The 22,463-nt window shown below is 48.1% G+C and overlaps 1 protein-coding gene across 4 annotated transcripts in view; it reads left to right on the plus strand.

The window, feature by feature from the left end:
* LOC137379411 (anoctamin-4-like) overlaps positions 1 to 22,463 on the plus strand; it is a 238,897-nt gene that overhangs the window by 11,664 nt on the left and 204,770 nt on the right. For all 4 annotated transcript variants that reach the window (XM_068050181.1, XM_068050182.1, XM_068050184.1 and 1 more), the window contains exon 2: positions 21,059 to 21,136. In XM_068050181.1, the coding sequence (XP_067906282.1) occupies positions 21,059 to 21,136 (78 nt within the window). The remainder of the gene's footprint in view (positions 1 to 21,058; positions 21,137 to 22,463) is intronic.

The raw sequence follows: 22,463 nt of genomic DNA on the forward strand, positions 1-22,463 counted from the left end.
CAGGGGAGGCGAAGATGTGTTTGGTAGTGACATCACGCTGGAGGTGGTGGAAATGGCGGAGGATGATCCTTTGGATGTGGAGGCTGGTGGGGTGGAAGGTAAGGACAAGGGGAACCCTGTCACGGTTCTGGGAGGGAGGGGAAGGGGTGAGGGTTGAGGTGTGGGAAATGGGCCGGATACGGTTGAGGGCCCTGTCGGCCACAGTGGGGGGGAATCCTCGGTTGATCAAGCAGAAAGACATATCAGAAAAGCTGCTGTGGAAGGTTGCATCATCAGAGCAGATGCGTTGGAGACGGAGAAATTGGGAGAATGGAATGGAGTCCTTACAGGAAGCCGGGTGTGAGGAAGTGTATTCGAGGGAGCTGTGGAAGTCGGTGGGCTTATAATGAATATTAGTGGAGAGGCCAATTACCAGGGGGCTCAGCTTTAAGGTGATTGGTAGAAGAATTAGGGCGGACATGAGGAAAAACTTTTTCACCCAGGGGTTGGTGGAAGTCTGGAATTCACTGCCCGGATCGGTGGTGGAGGCAGAAATCGTCAACTCATTGAAAAGTTACCTGGACCTGCACCTGAAGTGCTGTAACCTGCAAGGCTATGGACCAGGTGCTGGAAGGTGGGATTAGATTTGTTGGCTAGTTTTTTCAGCTGGCGCAGACATGATGGGCTGAATGAACTTTTCTGTGGTCCTATGGTCCTTTGCTCAATCCTAATGTTTATGCTGATATTTACGTTTGGATGTATTTTAGAGAGAGTGCAATTGACTTTGGTAGGATGGGTGTTTTCCAATCTAACCTCCAAGTTTCACTCTCGGAGGAAGTTCCAGCCCATGAAGAGTATCTTTGTTGCTTGTGGGATCTCACTGTGTGCAAATTGGTTACAGTCTTTGCCTATATTACAAGTGACTGCATTTCTTAAAAAAATGTTCTATTGCATGTAAAACATATTGGGCCCTCTGAGGATTTGATAAAGTGCTATAATAAATATAATGTCTTTTCCGAGAATAAGTGAAATCAGTTTTGATTTCAGACGTACAGGTGTAGCACAGATTACATTCTTACTCTCGACTTACCCACACACCCACAAATTCCCCCCATTTCCACAGTCCAGTAAAAATCATACTTATTCTTTTAAGGACCCCATGATTTTTCTCCCAGGTTTTTGCTCGCAGCAGTGACCTGGAGAATAATTTCCAATTCCTGGAGACTCCAGATCAACCCTGGAGTGTTGGCAACCCTGCCTTGAGGCCAGTGGCGGGACCCAGAGAGGCATTTCCGGGCGGAGGCCAATTAAGTGGCTGCTGCGGGGGCTGCACCTGCAGGATGAGGACGCATCGATAACTGTATGCCCTCGCAGACAGGTAAGCTGGGTCTGGGGGCACTGGGACCAGGCAGGCAGACCCTGGCAATCGGGGTGAGGGGGGGGGGGCACTGAGGGCAGGCGGTGCTGTTGCTGCGGTGTCGTTGCCACAGAGCCGGCCATTGCCCCTGGGGGTAGGGTTCCCTCCCTGGGCCATGGAGTGCTCAAGAAGGAGGGACCCCACACCCCGGAGTCTGCTTGGAGGCTGCCAGGTTGGACTGGCTGGTCTCTCCTGCCAGCAGCCGGCTCCCCTGCTGCTGGTAAAATGCCCACAGAGGCGGGAAGAGGCCCGTAATTGGACACTTAAGTGGCTCAATAGGGCTCCAGGCTGGAGGCTTGCCTGTCATCTATCCCGCCGCTGGCAAAATGGCATGACGGTGGTAAGATATTGGGCACCCCCCCCAACGCCACAAACGCCATTTTGCCAGCCTTTCCACCTTCCAGCCCATTGTCAAAGAGCTGGTAAAATCCAGCCCAGAATTAACGTTTCAAATCCATGATCTTTTATCAAAACTGGAAAATGTTAGAGATTTAACAGATTTTCAGAAGTACAGTGTCAGGGATGAGGGACAGGGAAAGAACAGCTGTTTTATTGCAAATTTCCAGCATCTGCAATATTTTCCTTTTCTATTAAATAGTATATTGGAATTCATTATGACCTTGGGAAGGTGACTGAGTTTTGTAGTAACATCTTCAACATGAAGATAGAAAATTAAGTCACGTTTGGTTACCTTAAACTCAGAAAATATTCTGTGCCCGCTTCTCATTAAAATGCGGCACCTGCTATTTGGAGGATAGGATTATCTGCTGTTATGTAACTGAGTTACAGGCTAGTTTTATCCTGTTCGGAGGCAGAGAATATTCTGGGTTATGCCACGCTTAGGGAGATTTCAGGCATGAAATGGGAGCTCAGCAATCACCCAGGCTTTTCTTTCCTCGATGTGATAGCAACTGTGGAAATGTTATTTTAAGATGTTGTAGATCTTGTGAATTCAACTCTGTAATCAGCTTATTCAACCGAATCGTCATTTAAAATATAAATTCATTGAATGTGCTTTGCAAATTCTGAATGTTGATCCATTTGATAAAAGGATCACATGGATTTTACAGCAGGCACAGAGAACTGTGTGACACTAGTCTTTTAATTCAAACATTGTGGAAGTAGATTTAGGGTTGGAACTGCCAGCCAGGCTGTTAAAATGCACATTTGCGTAGCAAGTGAGAAATATATTAATGGTGCCGGTTTGACTACCTCCTAAACTGTCGTGTTGGAGTTTTTTGGGGATGTTACTTGTAGCATAGAAAACGGAGAACCAGTGGATGTGGTGTATTTGGATTTTCAGAAGGTTTTTGATAAGGTCCCATACAGGAGGTTAGTAAACAAAATTGGAGCACATGGGATTGGGGGTAATATACTGCAATGGATTGAGAATTGATTAACAGACAGAAAACAGAGAGTAGGAATAAACGGGTCATTCTCAGGATGGCGGGCTTTTACTAGTGGGGTGCCGCAAGGATCAGTGCTTGGGCCACAGCTGTTTACAATCTATATCAATGAGTTGGATGTGGGGACCAAATGCAATATTTCAAGTTTGCTGCTGACACAAAGCTAGATGGGAATGTAAGTTGTGAGGTGGATGGAAGGAGGCTTCGAGGGGATTTAGACAGGCTAAGTGAATGGACAAGAACATGGCAGATGGAATATAATGTGAATAAGTGTGAAGTGATCCACTTTGGTAGAAAAAACAGAAAGGCAGAGTACATAGAACATAGAATAGAACATTACAGCGCAGTACAGGCCCTTCGGCCCTCGATGTTGCGCCGACCTGTGAAACCATCTGACCTACACTATTCCATTTTCATCCATATGTCTATCCAATGACCACTTAAATGCCCTTAAAGTTGGCGAGTCTACTACTGTTGCAGGCAGGGCGTTCCACACCCCTACTACTCTCTGAGTAAAGAAACTACCTCTGACATCTGTCCTATATCTATCACCCCTCAACTTAAAGCTATGTCCCCTCGTGTTTGCCATCACCATCCGAGGCAAAAGACTCTCACTATCCACCCTATCTAACCCTCTGATTATCTTATATGTCTCTATTAAGTCACCTCTCCTCCTCCTTCTCTCCAACGAAAACAACCTCAAGTCCCTCAGCCTTTCCTCGTAAGACCTTCCCTCCATACCAGGCAACATCCTAGTAAATCTCCTCTGCACCCTTTCCATAGCTTCCACATCCTTTCTATAATGCGGTGACCAGAACTGCACGCAATACTCCAGGTGCGGCCTCACCAGAGTTTTGTACAGCTGCAGCATGACCTCGTGGCTCCGAAACTCGATCCCCCTACTAATAAAAGCTAACACACCATATGCCTTCTTAACAGCCCTATTAACCTGGGTGGCAACTTTCAGGGATTTATGTACCTGGACACCAAGATCTCTCTGCTCATCTACACTACCAAGAATCTTCCCATTAGCCCAGTACTCTGCATTCCTGTTACTCCTTCCAAAGTGAATCACCTCACACTTTTCCGCATTAAACTCCATTTGCCATCTCTCAGCCCAGCTCTGCAGCCTATCTATGTCCCTCTGTAACCTACAACATCCTTCGGCACTATCCACAACTCCACCGACCTTCGTGTCATCCGCAAATTTACTAACCCACCCTTCTACACCCTCATCCAGGTCATTTATAAAAATGACAAACAGCAGTATTTCTTAAATGGTGAGAGGTTGGGAAGTGTTGATGTCCAAAGGGATCTGGGTGTCCTTGTTCATGAGTCACTAAAAGCTAGTATGCAGGTGCAGCAAGCGATTTGGAAGGCAAATGGTATTTTGGCCTTCATTGCAAGGGGATTTGAGTACAGGAGTAAAGATGTCTTGCTGCGATTGTGTAGAGCCTTGGTGAGATCGCACCTGTGGAGTATTGTGTACAGTTTTGGTCTCCTTATCTAAGGAAGGATATACTTGCCATTGAGGGAGTGCAACGGAGGTTCACCAGACTAATCCCTGGGATGGCGGAATTGTCTTATGAGGAGAGATTGCAGAAACTGGGTCTGTATTCTCTCGAGTTTCGAAAAATGAGAGGTGATCTCATTTACAAAATTCTTACAGGGCGTGAAAGGGTAGAAATGGATAGGATGTTTTCTCTGGCAGGTGAGTCTAGAACCAGGGGACACAGGGCTGGATTTTGCTGGGCCCCCGATGTCGGGTTCCGTGGCGCGGGAAAGATGGTTCCGGCAGAGGCCCACCATGAAGCCCAACGCCAGACCCGATCCTCCCAGCGAGGCTCCTTGGCAGCCCCCTCGCTACTGGGCGACAGGACCTGAATTTAAACATTTAAATCAATAAACTGAATACATTTAAATGCACTTATCTTGGATCTTCAGGGCTCCCTGCAATCTTCAGAGTTGCGGCCGACATTCCCACGCCTTCACTTCCCTGTCTGGAGAAAGCAGTCATGACACTGGTGGGGGGGAAGTTAAGATTTTTAGTGTAGGTACAGGGGCGGGCTCAGGGTCAAATAATCGTAATAAGTGTAGGGGATGGTGGGAAGGGGTGAACTTTAAACTTTGTACAGTCTGTGGAGGAATGGTCATATTTCGAAGGTAAGTGTTTTGGGGGGAAGGGCAGATACGTAATTCAATTGTGATTGTGGGGGGTGGGAAAGGGGCGTTAGAATTTTATTGAGTACATTTTATGGGGGGTACTTCTTTAAAAATTCCAATTTACTGGCAGGGTTGGCTGCCCTTTAAAAATGGTGGCAGCAGCTGCGCACAGACACTGACGCCATTGCTGACAATGGAGTGCCTGTCCCATCCACATGATTTGGGAGGGTGGGCTCTGAGATGAGGAGGAATTTCTTTGCTCAAAGGGTGGTGAATCTTTGGAGTTCTCTACTCCAGAGGGCTGTGGAAGCTCAATCATTAAGCAGGTTCAAGACAGAAATCGATAGATTTCTGAATACTAATGACATCAAAAGATATGGGGATAGTGGGGAAAAATGACATAGAGGTAGATGATCAGCCATGGTCTGTTTGAATGGTGGAGCAGGCTTGACGGGCCGAGTGGCCTACTCCTGCTCTTATTTCCTATATTCCTATGTTCAGATGCTCTTGGCTCATCTCTTGCACCTGGATTGTTTTGTAACGCACCTGTGAAATGCCTTGGGACGTTTTACTATGTTAAAGGCACTATATAAAGGCAAGCTGTTGTTGTTGGATATGCATTAAGCCCATTCTGCGGGAGTAACATACTCTTGATAGTAGTAAAGAAACTTAACAGATGTGAGTTTGGAATAGTGCAATCCAATTCCTAACGGATGTGAGTTTGGAATAGTGCAATCCAATTCCTAACGGATGTGAGTTTGGAATAGCGCAATCCAATTCCTAACGGATGTGAGTTTGGAATAGTGCAATCCAATTCCTAACGGAAGCAAAGTCACATCAAAATCCCCCAAATTACATATTTATCAATCTCAACCCAAAGAAATGGTTTAAGTGCATTGGGACTGGTCTTATTCCCAAAGAAACATTAGGAGGACTGTTTACATATTATGTAGCCTATCCAATATTTAGGAGCCCTAGATTCTATTCCTAAATGATAGTAAAAAGATCTTTCTTCCTGTAGAAGTCACTCCTGGATTGTTAAAATTCAGACTCTCTCTCAACACTTCTTACTCACATAAGGAGCACTAAGAACATGAAGTGTAGCCACTGCTGTCATGTAGGAAACGCGGTAGCCCGTTTGCACAGCAAGTTGCCACAAAGAGCGATGTGATAATGTGCACATAATCTATTTTTAGTGATGCTGGTTGAGGAATAAATATTAGCCAGGACACCAGGGATATCTCCCATGCACTTCCTCGAAATAGCACCATGGGATCTTTGACATTTACTTGAGAGGGTAGATGGAGCCTCGGTTTAACATCTCATCTGAAAGACGGTACCTCAGACAGTGCAGTATTCCCTCAGTGGGAGTGTCAGCCTAGTTTATGTGCTTAAGTCTGTGGAGTGGGACTATGAACCCACAACGTTCTGACCAGAGTCAAAATGCTACCTATCAGCCAGTGCTAACATTGAATTACAGTACTGAGGGAGTGCTGTGCTGTTGGAGGTGCCGTATTTTGAATGAGGCATTAAACTGAGGTCCCTTCTGATCAACACAAAACACATATAATTATTTATCATATGAAAGGGAAGAGTCTGAGTTCCAGTTTGATAAATACAAGATAAAAATCTTTTTTTTAGATAGTAGCATGAACGTGTTGATGCATTTCGTTCCTAAATTTACTGACAAGTGTTTACTATCTACAGTACTCGGGATAGAGGTTACTGTCGGCTCCTGTGCTCAGCCTGCTTATTTCAATTTCAGGCGATCAAATACATTTGAAGTCACTGTTGTCATTTTAAAAATTTGTTCATGGGATGTGGGTGTCGCTGGCTATGCCAGCATTTATTGCCCATCCCTAATTGCCCATGAGAAGGTGGTGGTGAGCCGCCTTCTTGAACTGCAGCAGTCCGTGTGGGGTAGGTACACCCACAGTGCTTTTTTCTTTAGCGGTTTTATATGACTGAGTACTTTGCTAGGCCATTTCAGAGGGCAATTAAGAGTCAACCACATTGAACAAAACTTTCAAAATAAGTAAATGTATTCATAGTGAATAATGTATTAAAGACTCAACTCCCAAATCGTGACAGGTCATTCAATACTGGTGGGATTTCAGTTTAATGGTTATGTAATTATATTCTAGAGAGGTAAACACCTCAACCTATTCAGAAGTTGGACTTTGCCACAAAGTTCTTAAATGTAGAAAAACAGAAGTTCCGTTCCTCTCATCCCATGCAATTTTCCCTCCGGCTGTTTAATTCATACAACGTACAAGCATCGCGAGGTATTAAATCAAAAGAAACAATTAGGCAGAATTTCCCCTTGTTATTTAATTCAAGGGAACTTGGTTACATCGAAGTTTCACACACTCAAGCCCATGGAGCTGTGCAGTTAATTATTTGTGCTACATCCTAATTGTTTTGTGGGAATTTACGGGTGTTACAGTCAGTGCTTTATTTAAGGTAATTTGCAAAAGAACCAGAGGGGAGATAAGTAGATTTTTTTTAAATAAGCGTAAGGGCAAATCAGACATGAGCTTAACGTCTTGTCTGAAAAACGACACATCTGACAATACAGCACTCCCTCAGTACTGTCACTGAGAGTATCGGCCTAGACTTTGAGCTCAAGTCTCCGGAGTGGGACTTGAACTCACAACTTTCCAACAGCCTTGATCACCGATGGCACTTTCCACGATTGTTTGTGCTTTGAATGTCTAGAGGAGTGCATGTTTCTGCACGAGTATGAGGGGGAATAATTCCAGTAGTAGGACTTTGTAGAATTTAGCTGCCAATCTTCAGGCCCAAATGCCTTTGTAGACTCTAACTCCCTTTAAAACCCTATTTATTGTTGTCACTGGAGTGTCTCAGAGAATCTATTGACTGGGTTTGTTCCATGGATAGTAGTCGATAGCGAGCCCAGCTAGAGATATTGCTTGGATTCCCACTGTGTAGTTTGGGATCCTGACATGTACAATGATGTGTAGAAATATGAACAGAATTGATTTCACTGAGGTTAGAGGTGAGCTTTTCTTTTGGTAGAGATAAGTTTAGCCATGTAACTACTGATGCAGGAAATATGTGAGCAGCTCTGCAATTGTCAACAGCCCTCTGGAGAATCCTTAGTGAACAAAGCCCATTTTAATACTTTTCAAAGTGCTGCCTCTTATGCTGATGTAGTTCTGATCCCTTATGGAGTAACTGCGTTCAGTTCTGGATACCGCACCTCAGAAAGGATTGATTGGCCTTGGAGGGGGTGCAGATTTACCGGAATGATACCGGGGCTAAAAGGGGTAAATTACAAGGATAGGTTGCATAACCTTGGCTTGTATATCCTTGAGTACAAGGGAGATTTGAGTTGAAGGGAGATTTAATTTAAATAAAATGCTAAAAGGATTCAATAGGATTGATACAGAGAAACTATTCCCTCTGGTGGCCAGATCCAGAACTAAGGGGTATAACCTTAAAATTAGAACCAGGCCATTCAGGACTGAAATCAGGAAGCAGCTTCCACACAAAAGGGAGTGGAAATCTGGAACTCTCTCCCCCACAAGCCTGTGGATGCTGGGGGACAATGGAAATTTCCAAGACTGAGTTTGAGTTTTGTCAGGTAAGGGTATCAGAGATTTGGTCAAAGGTGGGTAGATAGAGTTGAGATAGAGCTCAGTCAGGGTCTAATTGAATGATGGAACAGGTTCAAGGGGCTGGATGGCCTCCTCCTGTTCCCAGACAATCAGGGGAGAGAAATTGATCTTTGGTACTAACACAAAGTGAGCAAACGTGAATCGCTGCCCTGTTCTTGAAGTCAATGGAAAAGGAAAATCAGGCTGAGTGGGAACAGGCTGTGATTCGCTCATTCACTCTTATCACCCAAGACTAATTTCTCCCCAGCGTACGCTCGTTGCTCTCCATTGCAGTGACATTTCCATAACCCAGCTATAGAGCATAAAATCCAACTTGACGATTCCCGGTGCTAATCCTGTATTCAATTGCTGCCCAGACACCTAGGGCTGGAGATGGGCTGGAAGGGAAGAGGGCTGGTAAAATGAAGGCATCGGGAGGGAAGCCCAAAGCTTTCCTGCCACCATGACATATTTCCCAAAGCGGAATGGCAGCAGCACGGCTGCCCGGAGGCAGACGGCCAATTAAACCAATTAATTGGACACTTATCATCCTCCTCCCATCTCCGCCAGCATTTCACTAGTGTCGGGATGGGTCCCCGCCACGGGGGGAGACCGCCAGGTATCATGAGGTGGCCTCCCAGTGGGTTCTCGGTGGGGATGGGGTTGGGGGAACCTTCCTTGGCTGCTCCATGGCCCACGGAGGGCCCCCCAGAATCAATGGCTGCCGCTGGAGGATTCACCCTTCCACCTGCTGGGACCTGCCTCCTTGACCCTGGCATAGTAAATTAAAAAAACTTACCTGGCCTTCGAGCATGCCTCAACATGGAGGTGCCTTCACCTTCCTGCAGCCTCAGAAGCAGCCATCTCTATCGGTAGTGTAGCTGTTGTTGCCGAGCTGCTGGCATTCCTCAATTGGACGACAGTCCCGGCGGTAGCCTCTTAATTGGCTGCCGCCAGTAAAATCCCACCCAGGATTCCGTCGCCCATCCGCACAGTCTCGGGATACACATATGATTTGAAAAAGTTCCGGTGCTGGTGATTGGATGATAAGAATATATATGAATTCATTGCCACACTCCAATGTTTAGCTTTGACTTTATCAGTTTGGCTGGTTGGTGATAACCTTGCTTCCGAGTTCAAAGTTTATAGGATCAAGACCCTCCCTAGTGCCAGGAATTATCTTCGGGTGCGTCCTGGTTGCCTGATGGATAAACTGCGCAAAATCAGGAAAACCCCCATGAGAAAGTTCCTGGCAGAGGACCTAGACACATAATCCAGGCCGACATTCCCACTGAGGGAGTGCTGCACTGTTGGGGATGTGAAACCAAGGCCATGTCTGCCGCCTTGGGTGGACGTGAAAGGTCACATGGCACTATTGGAAGAAGGGTGGAGAATTCAGCCCCTTTCCTGGTTTACATGCCGTTTTCAACCACATTAAAAAAAAAACAGAATAACTGGTCATTCACCGAATTTGCAATTTATTTGAGCCAGCTGTGAACAACTTGACTGTTGCATTTGGCCAACTAAACAGCGACATCACTTCAGAAGTAATCTAGTGGTTGTGAAGTGTTTGGGATCGCCTGGGGTCATGATGAGGTACTTCATCAACCCAGCTCTTGTGTCTTGTGAAGGTATTCTGAAATAAACTGGAGCTGTGGCATAGAGTCTAACTGCTGGTGGGGGAATGGATGAATTCATTAGCCTAGGAATTACTGCTCGTGATATTAGCAGAGGATCATCAACAACAAGCTGTTCGTAGGAAACACAGGAACATGAGAAATAGGAGCAGGTGTTAGGCCATTCGGCCCCTCGAGCCTGTTCTGCCATTCAACCAGATCATGGCTAATCTTCTACCTCAATGCCATTTTCCTGCACTATCTCCGTATCCCTTGATATCTTTAATATCTGGAAATCTATCGATCTCAGTCTTGAACATACTCAATGACTGAGCCTCCACAGCCCTCTGGGGTAGAGAATTCTTCACCCCACCATTGGCAGCCGTGCCTTCAGTCGTCTGTTTAGGCTCCAGGCACTGCAATTCCCTCCCTCCACCTCGCCACCTCTCTGCAACTCCTTAAAACCTACTCTTTGACCAATGTTTTTGATCACCTGTCCGAATATCTCTTTAGGTCGCTCGGCATCAAATTTTGTCTGATTAGGGTCCTGTGAAGTGCTTGGGGATGGTTTAATATGAAAAAGGTGGCGGGGTTAAAATTAAATAGTGCTGTTTGTGTGAAATAGCAGAGAGAGGAATACAAACACATTAAAATAAGAGCAGTACAAACACATTAACATTTAGCCAGCTGTAACTTCCAGGCTACCACATGTTTTCTAATGTCATAATGTCAATCCTTAATAAGTGTGAGAAAATACTATTAGAATAGTTATATAAGAATGTCATAAGTTTCAAGAGATCGGTTGAGCAACGCTTCGATTTCAAAATCCTCATCCTTATTTTCAAATCTTTCCATGGCCTCTCCTCATTCCTATCTCTAATTTCCTCCAGCCCTACAACTCTCCGAGATATCTGTACTTCAATTCCGGCCTCTTGAGCATCCCTGATTTTAATCGCTCCACCATTGGCTACCGTGCCTTCAGCTGCCAAGGCCCTAAGTTCTGGAATTCCCTCTGTAAGCCCTCTGCCTCTATACCTCTCTTTTAAAACACTCCTTATAACCTAGTTCTTTGATCAAGCTTTTTGGTCATCTGATCTAATATCTTCTGATGTGGCTCAGTGTCAAATCTTGTTTGATGACACTTCTGCGAAGCACCGCAGGATATTTTATTACATTAGGTTGACATCCTTCCATCTATGAAAGATGATGGACACGCAGCAGACAATCCATTTAGGTGGGGTGTCTTCTCTTGGTGCACCTTTGCTGATGGCTGTGAAGGCCAATCCTTGAGAGGCAGCTTCTGCCACAAGTGCCTCACGTGAAGCTGCCAAGTGATGCTGGGAGTTGGTGCCTGTTGCACTACATTAAAATCACTACATAATTACAGGTTGTTATTGTCTGTTCATTAGGTAGGTTTGGCACGTTGTCAAAACGAGTTTCACATTCTGACTTTTCCCATCTGTATCTCGTGATTTAATACTGATCCTTATTTAATACTGTTTTGGGAATTTAATTAACTGTATTTGAATGTGGCAGCCAAGTTGTCCAGCACAACGTCAAATAATAACATTCTGAGTGGCAAAATGTACAATGCTCCATGATTTAAGATCTTACAATTTCCGAATATTTGTATTTAAGAAGTAGGTGCTGGAATCGGAGAGTCTACTTGCGGTTTCGACCATCATTAATCCTCAGTGCCTAAAATAAATCTTTTTTTTCATTCATTCGTAGAATGTGGGCATCACTGGCTAGCCCATTTATTGCCCATCCCTAATTGCCCTTGAGAAGGTGGAGGTGAGCCGCCTTCTTGAACCGCTGCAGTCCATGTGGGGTAGGTACACCCACAGTGCTGTTAGGGAGGGAGTTCCAGGATTTTGACCGAGATACAGTGAAGGAACGGCGATATAGTTCCAAGTCAGGATGGTGTGTGACTTGGGAGGGGAATTTGCAGGTGGTGATGTTCCCATGCATTTGCTGCCCTTGTCCCTCTAGTTGGTAGAGGTCGCGGGTTTGGAAGGTGCTGTCTAAGGAGCCTTGGTGCATTGCTGCAGTGCATCTTGTAGATGGTACACACTGCTGCCACTGTGTGTTGGTGGTGGAGGGAGTGAATGTTTGAGGATGGGGTGCCAATCAAGCGGGCTGCTTTGTCCTTGTGGTGTCGAGCTTCTTGAGTGTTGTTGGAGCTGCACCCATCCAGGCAAGTGGAGAGTATTCCATCAAACTCCTGTAGATGTAGATGGTGGACAGGCTTTGGGGAGTCAGGAAGTGAGTTACTCGCCTCAGGATTCCTAGCCTCTGACCTTCTCTTTTAGCTATGGTATTTATATGGCTACTCCAGTTCAGTTTCTGGTCAATGGTAGCCCCTAGGATGTTGATAGAGGGGGATTCAGTGAGGGTAATGCCATTGAATGTCAAGGGGAGATGGTTAGATTCTCTCTTGTTGGAGATGGTCATTGCCTGGCACTTGTGTTGCGTGAATGTTACTTGCCACTTATCAGCCCAAGCCTGGGTATTGTCCAGGTCTTGCTGCATTTCTAAATGGACTGCTTCAGTATCTGAGGAGTCACGAATGGTGCTGAACATTGTGCAATCATCAGCGAACATCCCCACTTCTGACCTTATGATTGAAGGAAGGTCATTGATGAAGCAGCTGAAGATGGTTGGGCCTAGGACACTACCCTGAGGAACTCCTGCAGTGATGTCCTGGAGCTCAGATGATTGACCTCCAACAACCACAACCATCTTCCTTTGCGCTAGGTATGACTCCAGCCGGCAGAGGGTTTCCTCCCTGATTCCCATCAACCTCAGATTTGCTAGGGCTCCTTGATGCCATACTCGGTCAAATGCTGCCTTGATGTCAAGGGCAGTCACTCTCACCTCACCTCTTGAGTTCAGCTCTTTAATCCATGTTTGAACCAAGGCTGTAATGAGGTCAGGAGCTGAGTGGCCCTGCCACAACCCAAACTGAGCGTCACTGAGCAGGTTATTGCTAAGCAAGTGCCGCTTGATGGCACTATTGATGACACCTTCCATCACTTTGCCGATAATTGAGAGCAGGCTGATGGGGCGGTAATTGGCCGGGTTGGATTTGTCCTGCTTTTTGTGTACAGGACATACCTGGGCAATTTTCCACATTGCGGGTAGATCCCAGTGTTGTAGCTGTACTGGAACAGCTTGGTGAGGGGCGCGGCAAGTTCTGGAGCACAGGTCTTCATTACTATTGCCGGAATATTGTCAGGGCCCATAGCCTTTGCAGTATCCAGTGCCTCCATTCGTTTCTTGATAACACGCGGAGTGAATCGAATTGACTGACGTCTGGCATCTGTGATGCTGGGGACTTCAGGAGGAGGCCGAAATGGATTATCAACTCGGCACTTCTGGCTGAAGAGTGTTGCAAATGCTTCAACCTTATCTTTCGCACTGATGTGCTGGGCTCCCCCATCATTGAGGATGGGGATATTTGTGGAGCCACCTCCTCCAGTTAGTTGTTTAATTGTCCACCACCATTCACAGCTGGATGTAGCAGGACTGCAGAGCTTAGATCTGATCCGTTGGTTATGGGATCACTTAGCTCTGTCTATCGCATGCTGTTTACGCAGTTTGGCATGCAGATAGTCCTGTCTTGTAGCTTCACCAGGTTGACACCTCATTTTCAGGTATGCCTGGTGCTGCTCCTGGCATGCCCTCCTGCACTCTTCATTGAACCAGGGTTGGTCTCCTGGTTTGATGGTAATGGTAGAGTGGGGGATATGCCGGGCCATGAGGTTACAGATATTGGGTGAGTACAATTCTGCTGCTGCTGATGGCCCACAGCGCCTCATGGATGCCCAGTTTTGTATTGCTAGATCTGTTCTAAATCTATCCAATTTAGCACGGTGGTAGTGCCACACAACACAATGGAGGGTTTCCTCAATGTGAAGGCGGGACTTCATCTCCACAAGGACTGTGCGGTGGCCACTCCTACCAATACAGTCATGGACAGATGCATCTGCGGCAGGCAGATTGGTGAGGACGATGTCAAGTATGTTTTCCCCTCTTGTTGGTTCCCTCACCACCTGCCGCAGACCCAGTCTAGCAGATATTTCCTTTAGGACTCGGTCAGTAGTGGTGCTACCGAGCCACTCTTGGTGATGGACCTTGAAGTCCCCCACCCAGAATACATTTCGTGCCCTTGCCACCCATTGTCAATTGTCGATTGTTGAGGAAATGCTGCACTGTCAGAGGGTCAGTCTTGAGGGAGATCTGCACTGTCGGAGGGTCAATATTGAGGGAGCGCTGCACTGTCGGAGGGTCAGTCTTGAGGGAGTGCTGCACTGTCAGAGGGTCAGTACTGAGGGGGTGCTGCACTGTCGGAGGGTCAGTACTAAGGAAATGCTGCACTGTGAGAGGGTCAGTCTTGAGGGAGTGCTGCACTGTCAGAGGGTCAGTACTGAGGGAGATCTGCACTGTCGGAGGGACAGTCTTGAGGGAGTGCTGCACTGTCAGAGGGTCAGTACTGAGCGAGTGCTGCACTGTCAGAGGGTCAGTACTGAGGGAGTGCTGCACTGTCAGAGGGTCAGTCTTGAGGGAGTGCTGCACTGTCAGAGGGTCAGTACTGAGGGAGATCTGCACTGTCGGAGGGACAGTCTTGAGGGAGTGCTGCACTGTCAGAGGGTCAGTACTGAGCGAGTGCTGCACTGTCAGAGGGTCAGTACTGAGGGAGTGCTGCACTGTCAGAGGGTCAGTACTGAGCGAGTGCTGCACTGTCAGAGGGTCAGTACTGAGGGAGTGCTGCACTGTCAGAGGGTCAGTCTTGAGGGAGTGCTGCACTGTCAGAGGGTCGGTACTGAGGGAGATCTGCACTGTCAGAGGGTTAATATTGAGGGAGCGCTGCACTGTTGGAGGGTTAGTACTGAGGGAACGCTGCACTGTCGGAGGGACAGTACTGAGGGAATGCTGCACTGTCGGGGGTCAGTACTGAGGGAGTGCAGCACTTTCGGAGGGTCAGTACTGAGGGAGTGCTGCACTGTCGGAGGGTCAGTACTGATGGAGCACTGCACTGTGAGAGGGTCAGTACTGAGGGAGTGCTGCACTGTCGGAGGGTCAGTACTGAGGGAGCACTGCACTGTGAGAGGGGCAGTACTGAGGGAGTGGTGCACTGTTGGAGGGGTAGTACTGAGGGAGCACTGCGCTGTTGGAGGGACAGTACTGAGGGAGCGCTGCACTGTCGGAGGGTCAGTACTGAGGGAGTGCTGCACTGTCAGAGGGTCAGTTCTGAGGGAGTGCTGCACTGTCAGAGGGTCAGTACTGAGGGAATGTTGCACTGTTGAGGGTCAACTGAGGGAGTGCTGTACTGTCGGAGCGTCAGTACTGAGAGAGCGCTGCACTGTGAGAGGGGCAGTACTGAGGGAGCACTGCACTGTTGGAGGGTCAGTACTAAGGAAATGCTGCACTGTGAGAGGGTCAGTCTTGAGGGAGTGCTGCACTGTCAGAGGGTCAGTACTGAGGGAGATCTGCACTGTCGGAGGGTCAATACTGAGGAAATGCTGCACTGTCAGAGGGTCAGTACTGAGGAAATGCTGCACTGTCAGAGGGTCAGTCTTGAAGGAGTGCTGCACTGTCAGAGGGTCAGTACTGAGGAAATGCTGCACTGTCAGAGGGTCAGTCTTGAGGGAGTGCTGCACTGTCAGAGGGTCAGTACTGAGCGAGTGCTGCACTGTCAGAGGGTCAGTACTGAGGGAGTGCTGCACTGTCAGAGGGTCAGTCTTGAGGGAGTGCTGCACTGTCAGAGGGTCGGTACTGAGGGAGATCTGCACTGTCAGAGGGTTAATATTGAGGGAGCGCTGCACTGTTGGAGGGTTAGTACTGAAGGAACGCTGCACTGTCGGAGGGACAGTACTGAGGGAATGCTGCACTGTCGGGGGTCAGTACTGAGGGAGTGCAGCACTTTCGGAGGGTCAGTACTGAGGGAGTGCTGCACTGTCGGAGGGTCAGTACTGAGGGAGCACTGCACTGTGAGAGGGTCAGTACTGAGGGAGTGCTGCACTGTCGGAGGGTCAGTACTGAGGGAGCACTGCACTGTGAGAGGGGCAGTACTGAGGGAGTGGTGCACTGTTGGAGGGGTAGTACTGAGGGAGCACTGCGCTGTTGGAGGGACAGTACTGAGGGAGCGCTGCACTGTCGGAGGGTCAGTACTGAGGGAGTGCTGCACTGTCAGAGGGTCAGTTCTGAGGGAGTGCTGCACTGTCAGAGGGTCAGTACTGAGGGAATGTTGCACTGTTGAGGGTCAACTGAGGGAGTGCTGTACTGTCGGAGCGTCAGTACTGAGAGAGCGCTGCACTGTGAGAGGGGCAGTACTGAGGGAGCACTGCACTGTTGGAGGGTCAGCACTGAGGGAGCGCTGCACTGTCGGACGGTCAGTACTGAGGGAGTGCTGCACTGTCGGAGGGTCAGTACTGAGGGAGTGCTGCACCATTGGAGGGTCAGTACTGAGGGAATGCTGCACTGTTGAGGGTCAACTGAGGGAGTGCTGCACTGTCGGAGGGTCAGTACTGAGGGAGTGCAGCACTTTCGGAGGGTCAGTACTGAGGGAGTGCTGCACTGTCGGAGGGTCAGTACTGAGGGAGCACTGCACTGTGAGAGGGTCAGTACTGAGGGAGTGCTGCACTGTCGGAGGGTCAGTACTGAGGGAGCACTGCACTGTGAGAGGGGCAGTACTGAGGGAGTGGTGCACTGTTGGAGGGGTAGTACTGAGGGAGCACTGCGTTGTTGGAGGGACAGTACTGAGGGAGCGCTGCACTGTCGGAGGGTCAGTACTGAGGGAGTGCTGCACTGTCAGAGGGTCAGTTCTGAGGGAGTGCTGCACTGTCGGAGGGTCAGTACTGAGGGAATGTTGCACTGTTGAGGGTCAACTGAGGGAGTGCTGTACTGTCGGAGCGTCAGTACTGAGAGAGCGCTGCACTGTGAGAGGGGCAGTACTGAGGGAGCACTGCACTGTTGGAGGGTCAGCACTGAGGGAGTGCTGTACTGTTGGAGGTCAGTACTGAGGGAGCACTGCACTTTTGGAGGTCAGTACTGAGGGAATGCTGCACAGTCGGAGGATCAGTACTGAGGGAGCACTGCACTGTCGGAGGGTCAGTACTGAGGGAATGCTGCACTGTTAGAGGGGTAGTACTGAGGGAATGCTGCACGGTCGGAGAGTCAGTACTGAGGGAGCACTGCACTGTTGGTGGGGTCAGTACTGAGGGAGGGCTCCACTGTCAGAGGATCAGTACTGAGGGGGTCCTGCACTGTTGGAGGGTCAGTACTGAGGGAATGCTGCACGGTCGGAGAGAGTACTGAGGGAGCGCTGCACTGTCGGAGGATTAGTACTGAGGGAGGGCTCCACTGTCAGAGGATCAGTACTGAGGGAGTCCTGCACTGTTGGAGGGTCAGTACTGAGGGAATGCTGCACGGTCGGAGGGTCAGTACTGAGGGAGCGCTGCACTGTCGGAGGGTCAGTACTGAGGGAGTGCTGCACTGTTAGAGGGTTAGCACTGAGTGAGTGCCGCCCTGTCAGAGAGTCAGTACTGAGGGAGGGCTGCACTGTTGGAGGGTCAGTACTGAGGGAGTGCTGCACTGTCGGAGGGTCAGTACTGAGGGAGCGCTGCACTGTCAGAGGGACAGTACTGAGGGAGCGCTGCACTGTCGGAGGGTCCGTACTGAGGGAGCCCCGCAGTGTCAGAGGGTCAGTACTGGGGGAGTGCTGCACTGTCAGAGGGGCAGTACTGAGGGAGTGCTGCACTGTCAGAGTGTCAGTACTGAGGGAATGCTGCACTGTCAGAGGGTCAGTACTGAGGGAGTGCTGCACTGTCAGAGGGTCATTACTGAGGGAGTGCTGCACTGTCAGAGTGTCAGTACTGAGGGAATGCTGCACTGTCAGAGGGTCAGTACTGAGGGAATGCTGCACTGTCAGAGGGTCAGTACTGAGGGAATGCTGCACTGTCAGAGGGTCAATACTGAGGGAGTGCTGCATTGTTGGAGTGTCGGGGGTGAGATTAGTTTCCAGCAATCGTGAATCCGCATCCTGTTTTACACTCCATCTGGATTTTGCGATGTTTTGCGATGCTTTTTAAAAGCCTGTTAACTTATCCTGCCATCTTCAAACATTTGTGTATATGAACCCTCAGGTCTCTCTGTTCCTGCACCTTCTTTAAAATTGTACCGTTTGGTTTACATTATCTCTCCTCATTCTTGCACCAAAATGCATCGTCACACTTGGATCCTTTTGTGTGCAAATTGACTGCTGTGTTTGCCAGCAAAATTGATGGCAGTTTAAAAATAATTAACAGGCTGTGAAGCCATTCAGGATGTTCTAAGGAATTGCAAGGGGCTGTCAGAATGCACATACTTTCCAATTAAAAATGTCCAATTTTTTGAGGTTTTAATAAATATAAAAGAAAGACTTGCATTTATATTGTGTTTCTCACAACCACTGGATATCTCAAAGCACTTTACAGCCAATGACATTCTTTTAAAGTGTAGTCACTGTTGTAATGTAAGAAATGGGGCAGCCAATTAGCAGACAGCAAGATCCCACAATCAACAATGTGACCAGGGTACTGAATTTTGCCGGCCCCCGCTCACGCGACCCACGGTGGGCCCTTCATCTCCATATTAAAATTAATCCTATTGAAATGTAAATTAACGTACCCGCAGGTGGTGGCTGTGCCACGCCGATTTTTCAGCCTCCGTTTGGCCTTCGCGCGCCTTTGGAACTCCGGAGTTCCGAGGCGATAACCTGGTGGGGGGGTGGGGGGGGGGGGGGGCATAAAATTTTCAGGGTGGGAGGGGTGGAGGAGCAGGGAAAACGCTTTTGATTGGATGTGAGGATGGTAGGAAGCAGTTGAAGGGCAAAAGATTGAAAGTTGTGGGGGGGAGTTTGGGGATTTGAAAGAGCCAATTCGGGCAATGAAATGACTGTTGGGGGGCTGGGGATGGGCCTCCATCACAACGTTTTTTATTTGATAAAATTTAACAATGGTACAACATTTTGCTGAAGGGCTTAAAGTCCTTTACAAATGGTGCCTGTGCGGTGGCGCCGGACGTCGTTGCCAGGGACACAGCGGCCGCCCCCTCTACGTTATCAGAGTGGCCGCTCCGCCCCCTCTATTTAAATGGGGCTCGCACGTGATATCACCGGGGCTCAGGGACGGTGCATCCACCTGGGATGCATGCCACCATTAGAGTGCGCCTTCGCCAAACGCGGTGCACTCATAAAATACAGCCCCAGATAATCTGTTTGTGTGATGTTGATTGAGGGATATATATTGGCCAGGACACCAGGGAGCACGCCTCTCCTCATGTTCAAAATATGCCATTGGGATCATTTACATCCATCCAAGCAGGCAGATGGGGCCTCGGTTTAACATTTCATTCGAAAGACAGCACCTCTGACGGTGCAGCACTCTCCCAGTATTGCAGTGGTTTGTCAGCCTTGATGCTTGGGCTCAAGTTCTGGAGTAGGACTTGGACCCAGAGTCATGTAACTCAGAGGCAAGCGTGTTACCCACTGAACCACAGCTGACACTGTGATAACGAAATCTCCAAAAATTCTTTCAAAAGGAACATAAACCTGACCAGTGCAAGTTTCTTACATGAAAAATAGTTTTGATTGTAAAGGCCTGAGATTCCGCTGCTGTGAGCTAGCAGCCCAGAGGGAGTGGAGGAACCATGTGCCAGATTGGTACCCATCCCCAGTTTCCCAATGGGGGCCCTGTTAGAGCATGGCTACCCGACCTGAACCCGACCAGACCTGACGACGTGTCAGGTTCGGGTCGGGTCGGGTCTGGCATTCGGGCTCCGGTCGGCTTGGGCCAGGTCGGACACAGTGCTGCCTTTTGCTCAGGGAGAGAAAAGGAAGTAAACTCCAAAATTTGAACAGCCGGGACGTCAAGGCGGGAAACGTGCATCCAGACTCGGCACTAGTCTGCAGTGAGCGAGTGAGCCTCTCTATGACGTCAACACGCTCACGCTGTAGCTTCCATTCCATCCGAGGTAGAGCACAACCTCGTTGATATAATTAACTTCATTCCAGTGGTCGGGAAGGGTCGGGCCCAGGTCAGGTTTCAATTGCATCCCCAAGCAGGCCATTAGGCCCTGTTCTGTTGCTCAAGCCTTGATAGTCCCATTAATTTGTCAGAACGTTGCTGCTCTGGGAATTCAGATGGGTTATTTCATTGCCATGTCACCAACTCCTGGTGACGTAAAAATTGGAGCAAAGCAAATTCTGCAGCTGCACAGTCAGCAGAAGGGCTGTGAAAGCTGTTGACAGTGATTCGCAAGAGCTCAAATTTGGGGCTTTTTATTGTTGCTTACTTGGCATTGCACTTTGGTTGTCTTGATATTTCAAATAAACACTTTCAGATGAGATGTTAAAGCGAGGTCCCATCTGCCCTCTCAGGGCAGAAGTAAATGCTGAACCAAAGAAGGAAGTGCTAGGAAGAGTGACTAAAAGCTTGGCCAAAGAGGAGGAGGGGTTTCGAGAGGGAATTCCAGAGCTTGGGACCTGGACGGCTGAAAGGACGGACACCGATGGTGGGACGATGGAAGTCAGGAATGCAGAGGAATTGGAAGAGCACAGATATCTTAGAGGGTTGTGTGGTTGGAGGAGGTTATAGCGATAGGGAGGGGCGAGGCCATGGGGGGATTTTAAAACAAGGATGAGAATTTTAAATAGTTAGGGACTGAGAGCCAATGTGAGCACAGGGATGATGGGTGAATGGGATTTGGAACAGAAAGAAACATTGATTGAAATATTGCTTTAAGATGAAGAGTTCTGGTCTAAGGTAATGTGAACAGAAATCCTGAAGTGTAATTAATGCTGTTTATCTTTTGCAGACAGAGAATCGAGCAGCACAAGTCACAACCTCTCCACTGGCACCAGTTACTACAGCTGTGTCAGTCAGGTCACTGTTGGTAGGTATGAAGACTCATACAGCTCAATAAATCTCTTAAAGAGCAAATTCTTTAATCGTTTATAATAGTTAATCTTCCCGCTAGAAGTAGTGTGGCTGGCTGGACAAAGTTTATTTGCATCATGCACAAGGGAAGATAAGGGTGAGGAATGGCCTGATAGAAAGGTGCTACATAAATGCAAGTTTCATCTGACCATATTAAATCATATTTGGCTTTGAACTTCATGACCACAATATATTTATTGCTTTCACAACTGTGTTTTCATTGACAAACAGAAATGAGGTTTGAGAGTCTCATTGGAAATCAATGCGATTTGTTTTGTCTGATGATAACTGCACCTCCACTAGATGGTAGTGTTGGAATCAGGATGGGCAGTGAATGTGTACAGTCAAGCTGGGGTAAAGGAGTGGGATGTGGCTGTTAAGTCTTTAACATTGTGAGTGTGTTTGATAGGGTAGATGCAGAGAAGTTGTGTCCACCTGTGGGGTGAGACCAGAACGTGAGGCCGTAAATCTAAGACAGTCACTAATAAATCCATTTAGGAATTCAGGAGAAGCTTCTTTACCCAGAGAGTGGTTAGAATGTGGAACTCATTACCATCAGGAGTGGTTGAGGTTAAAAGTATAGATGCATTTAAGGAGAAGCTTGATAAACACATGAGGGAGAAAGGATATGGTGATCAGGTGAGTTGAAGAGGGGTGGGAGGAGGCTAGTGTCAAGCATAAACACTGTCAAGCATCAGTCGGGCAGAATGGCCTTTCTCTGTCCTGCAAAATTCTTTGTAATCTGAAGGATGCATTTAGGTGTCAATAAGACACACCTGAACCACTGGAACAGGTAAAGGGGATTTTGCTTTAATGTCTGATCTGAAGCACAGCACTCTCAACAATTCCTCTCCAACCATCCTCAGGCAATCAAACCTAATCCAGCTCGTAACTCTGTCCCTGAGTTCCCTGCAGTACTGAGATCCTGTACAATCTGATCACCTCCCCGGCTGGAATCAGGTCCTGCTCCCGCATGAAGGAATTCAGTAAATCGATATTCGTCACACGAGATGACAGCCTGTTCCAGAAGTTCACGACTGTCTCGGGAAAGAGCCATCTCCTGATAGCTCATCTAGATCTGGCCTTACACAGCTCGAAATCGTGATCCCTGATCCTCCCAAACCTATTTAATTGATACAAGCTGTCTACTCAAACGCAGGAGTTCCTCAGGGTAGTGTCCTAGGCCCAACCATCTTCAGCTGCTTAATCAGTGACCTTCCTTCAATCATAAGGTCGGAAGTGGGGATGTTCGCTGATGATTGCACAATGTTCAGCACCATTCG

The sequence above is a fragment of the Heterodontus francisci genome, chromosome 18, assembly GCF_036365525.1.
Source record: "Heterodontus francisci isolate sHetFra1 chromosome 18, sHetFra1.hap1, whole genome shotgun sequence".
NCBI lineage: Eukaryota > Metazoa > Chordata > Chondrichthyes > Heterodontiformes > Heterodontidae > Heterodontus > Heterodontus francisci.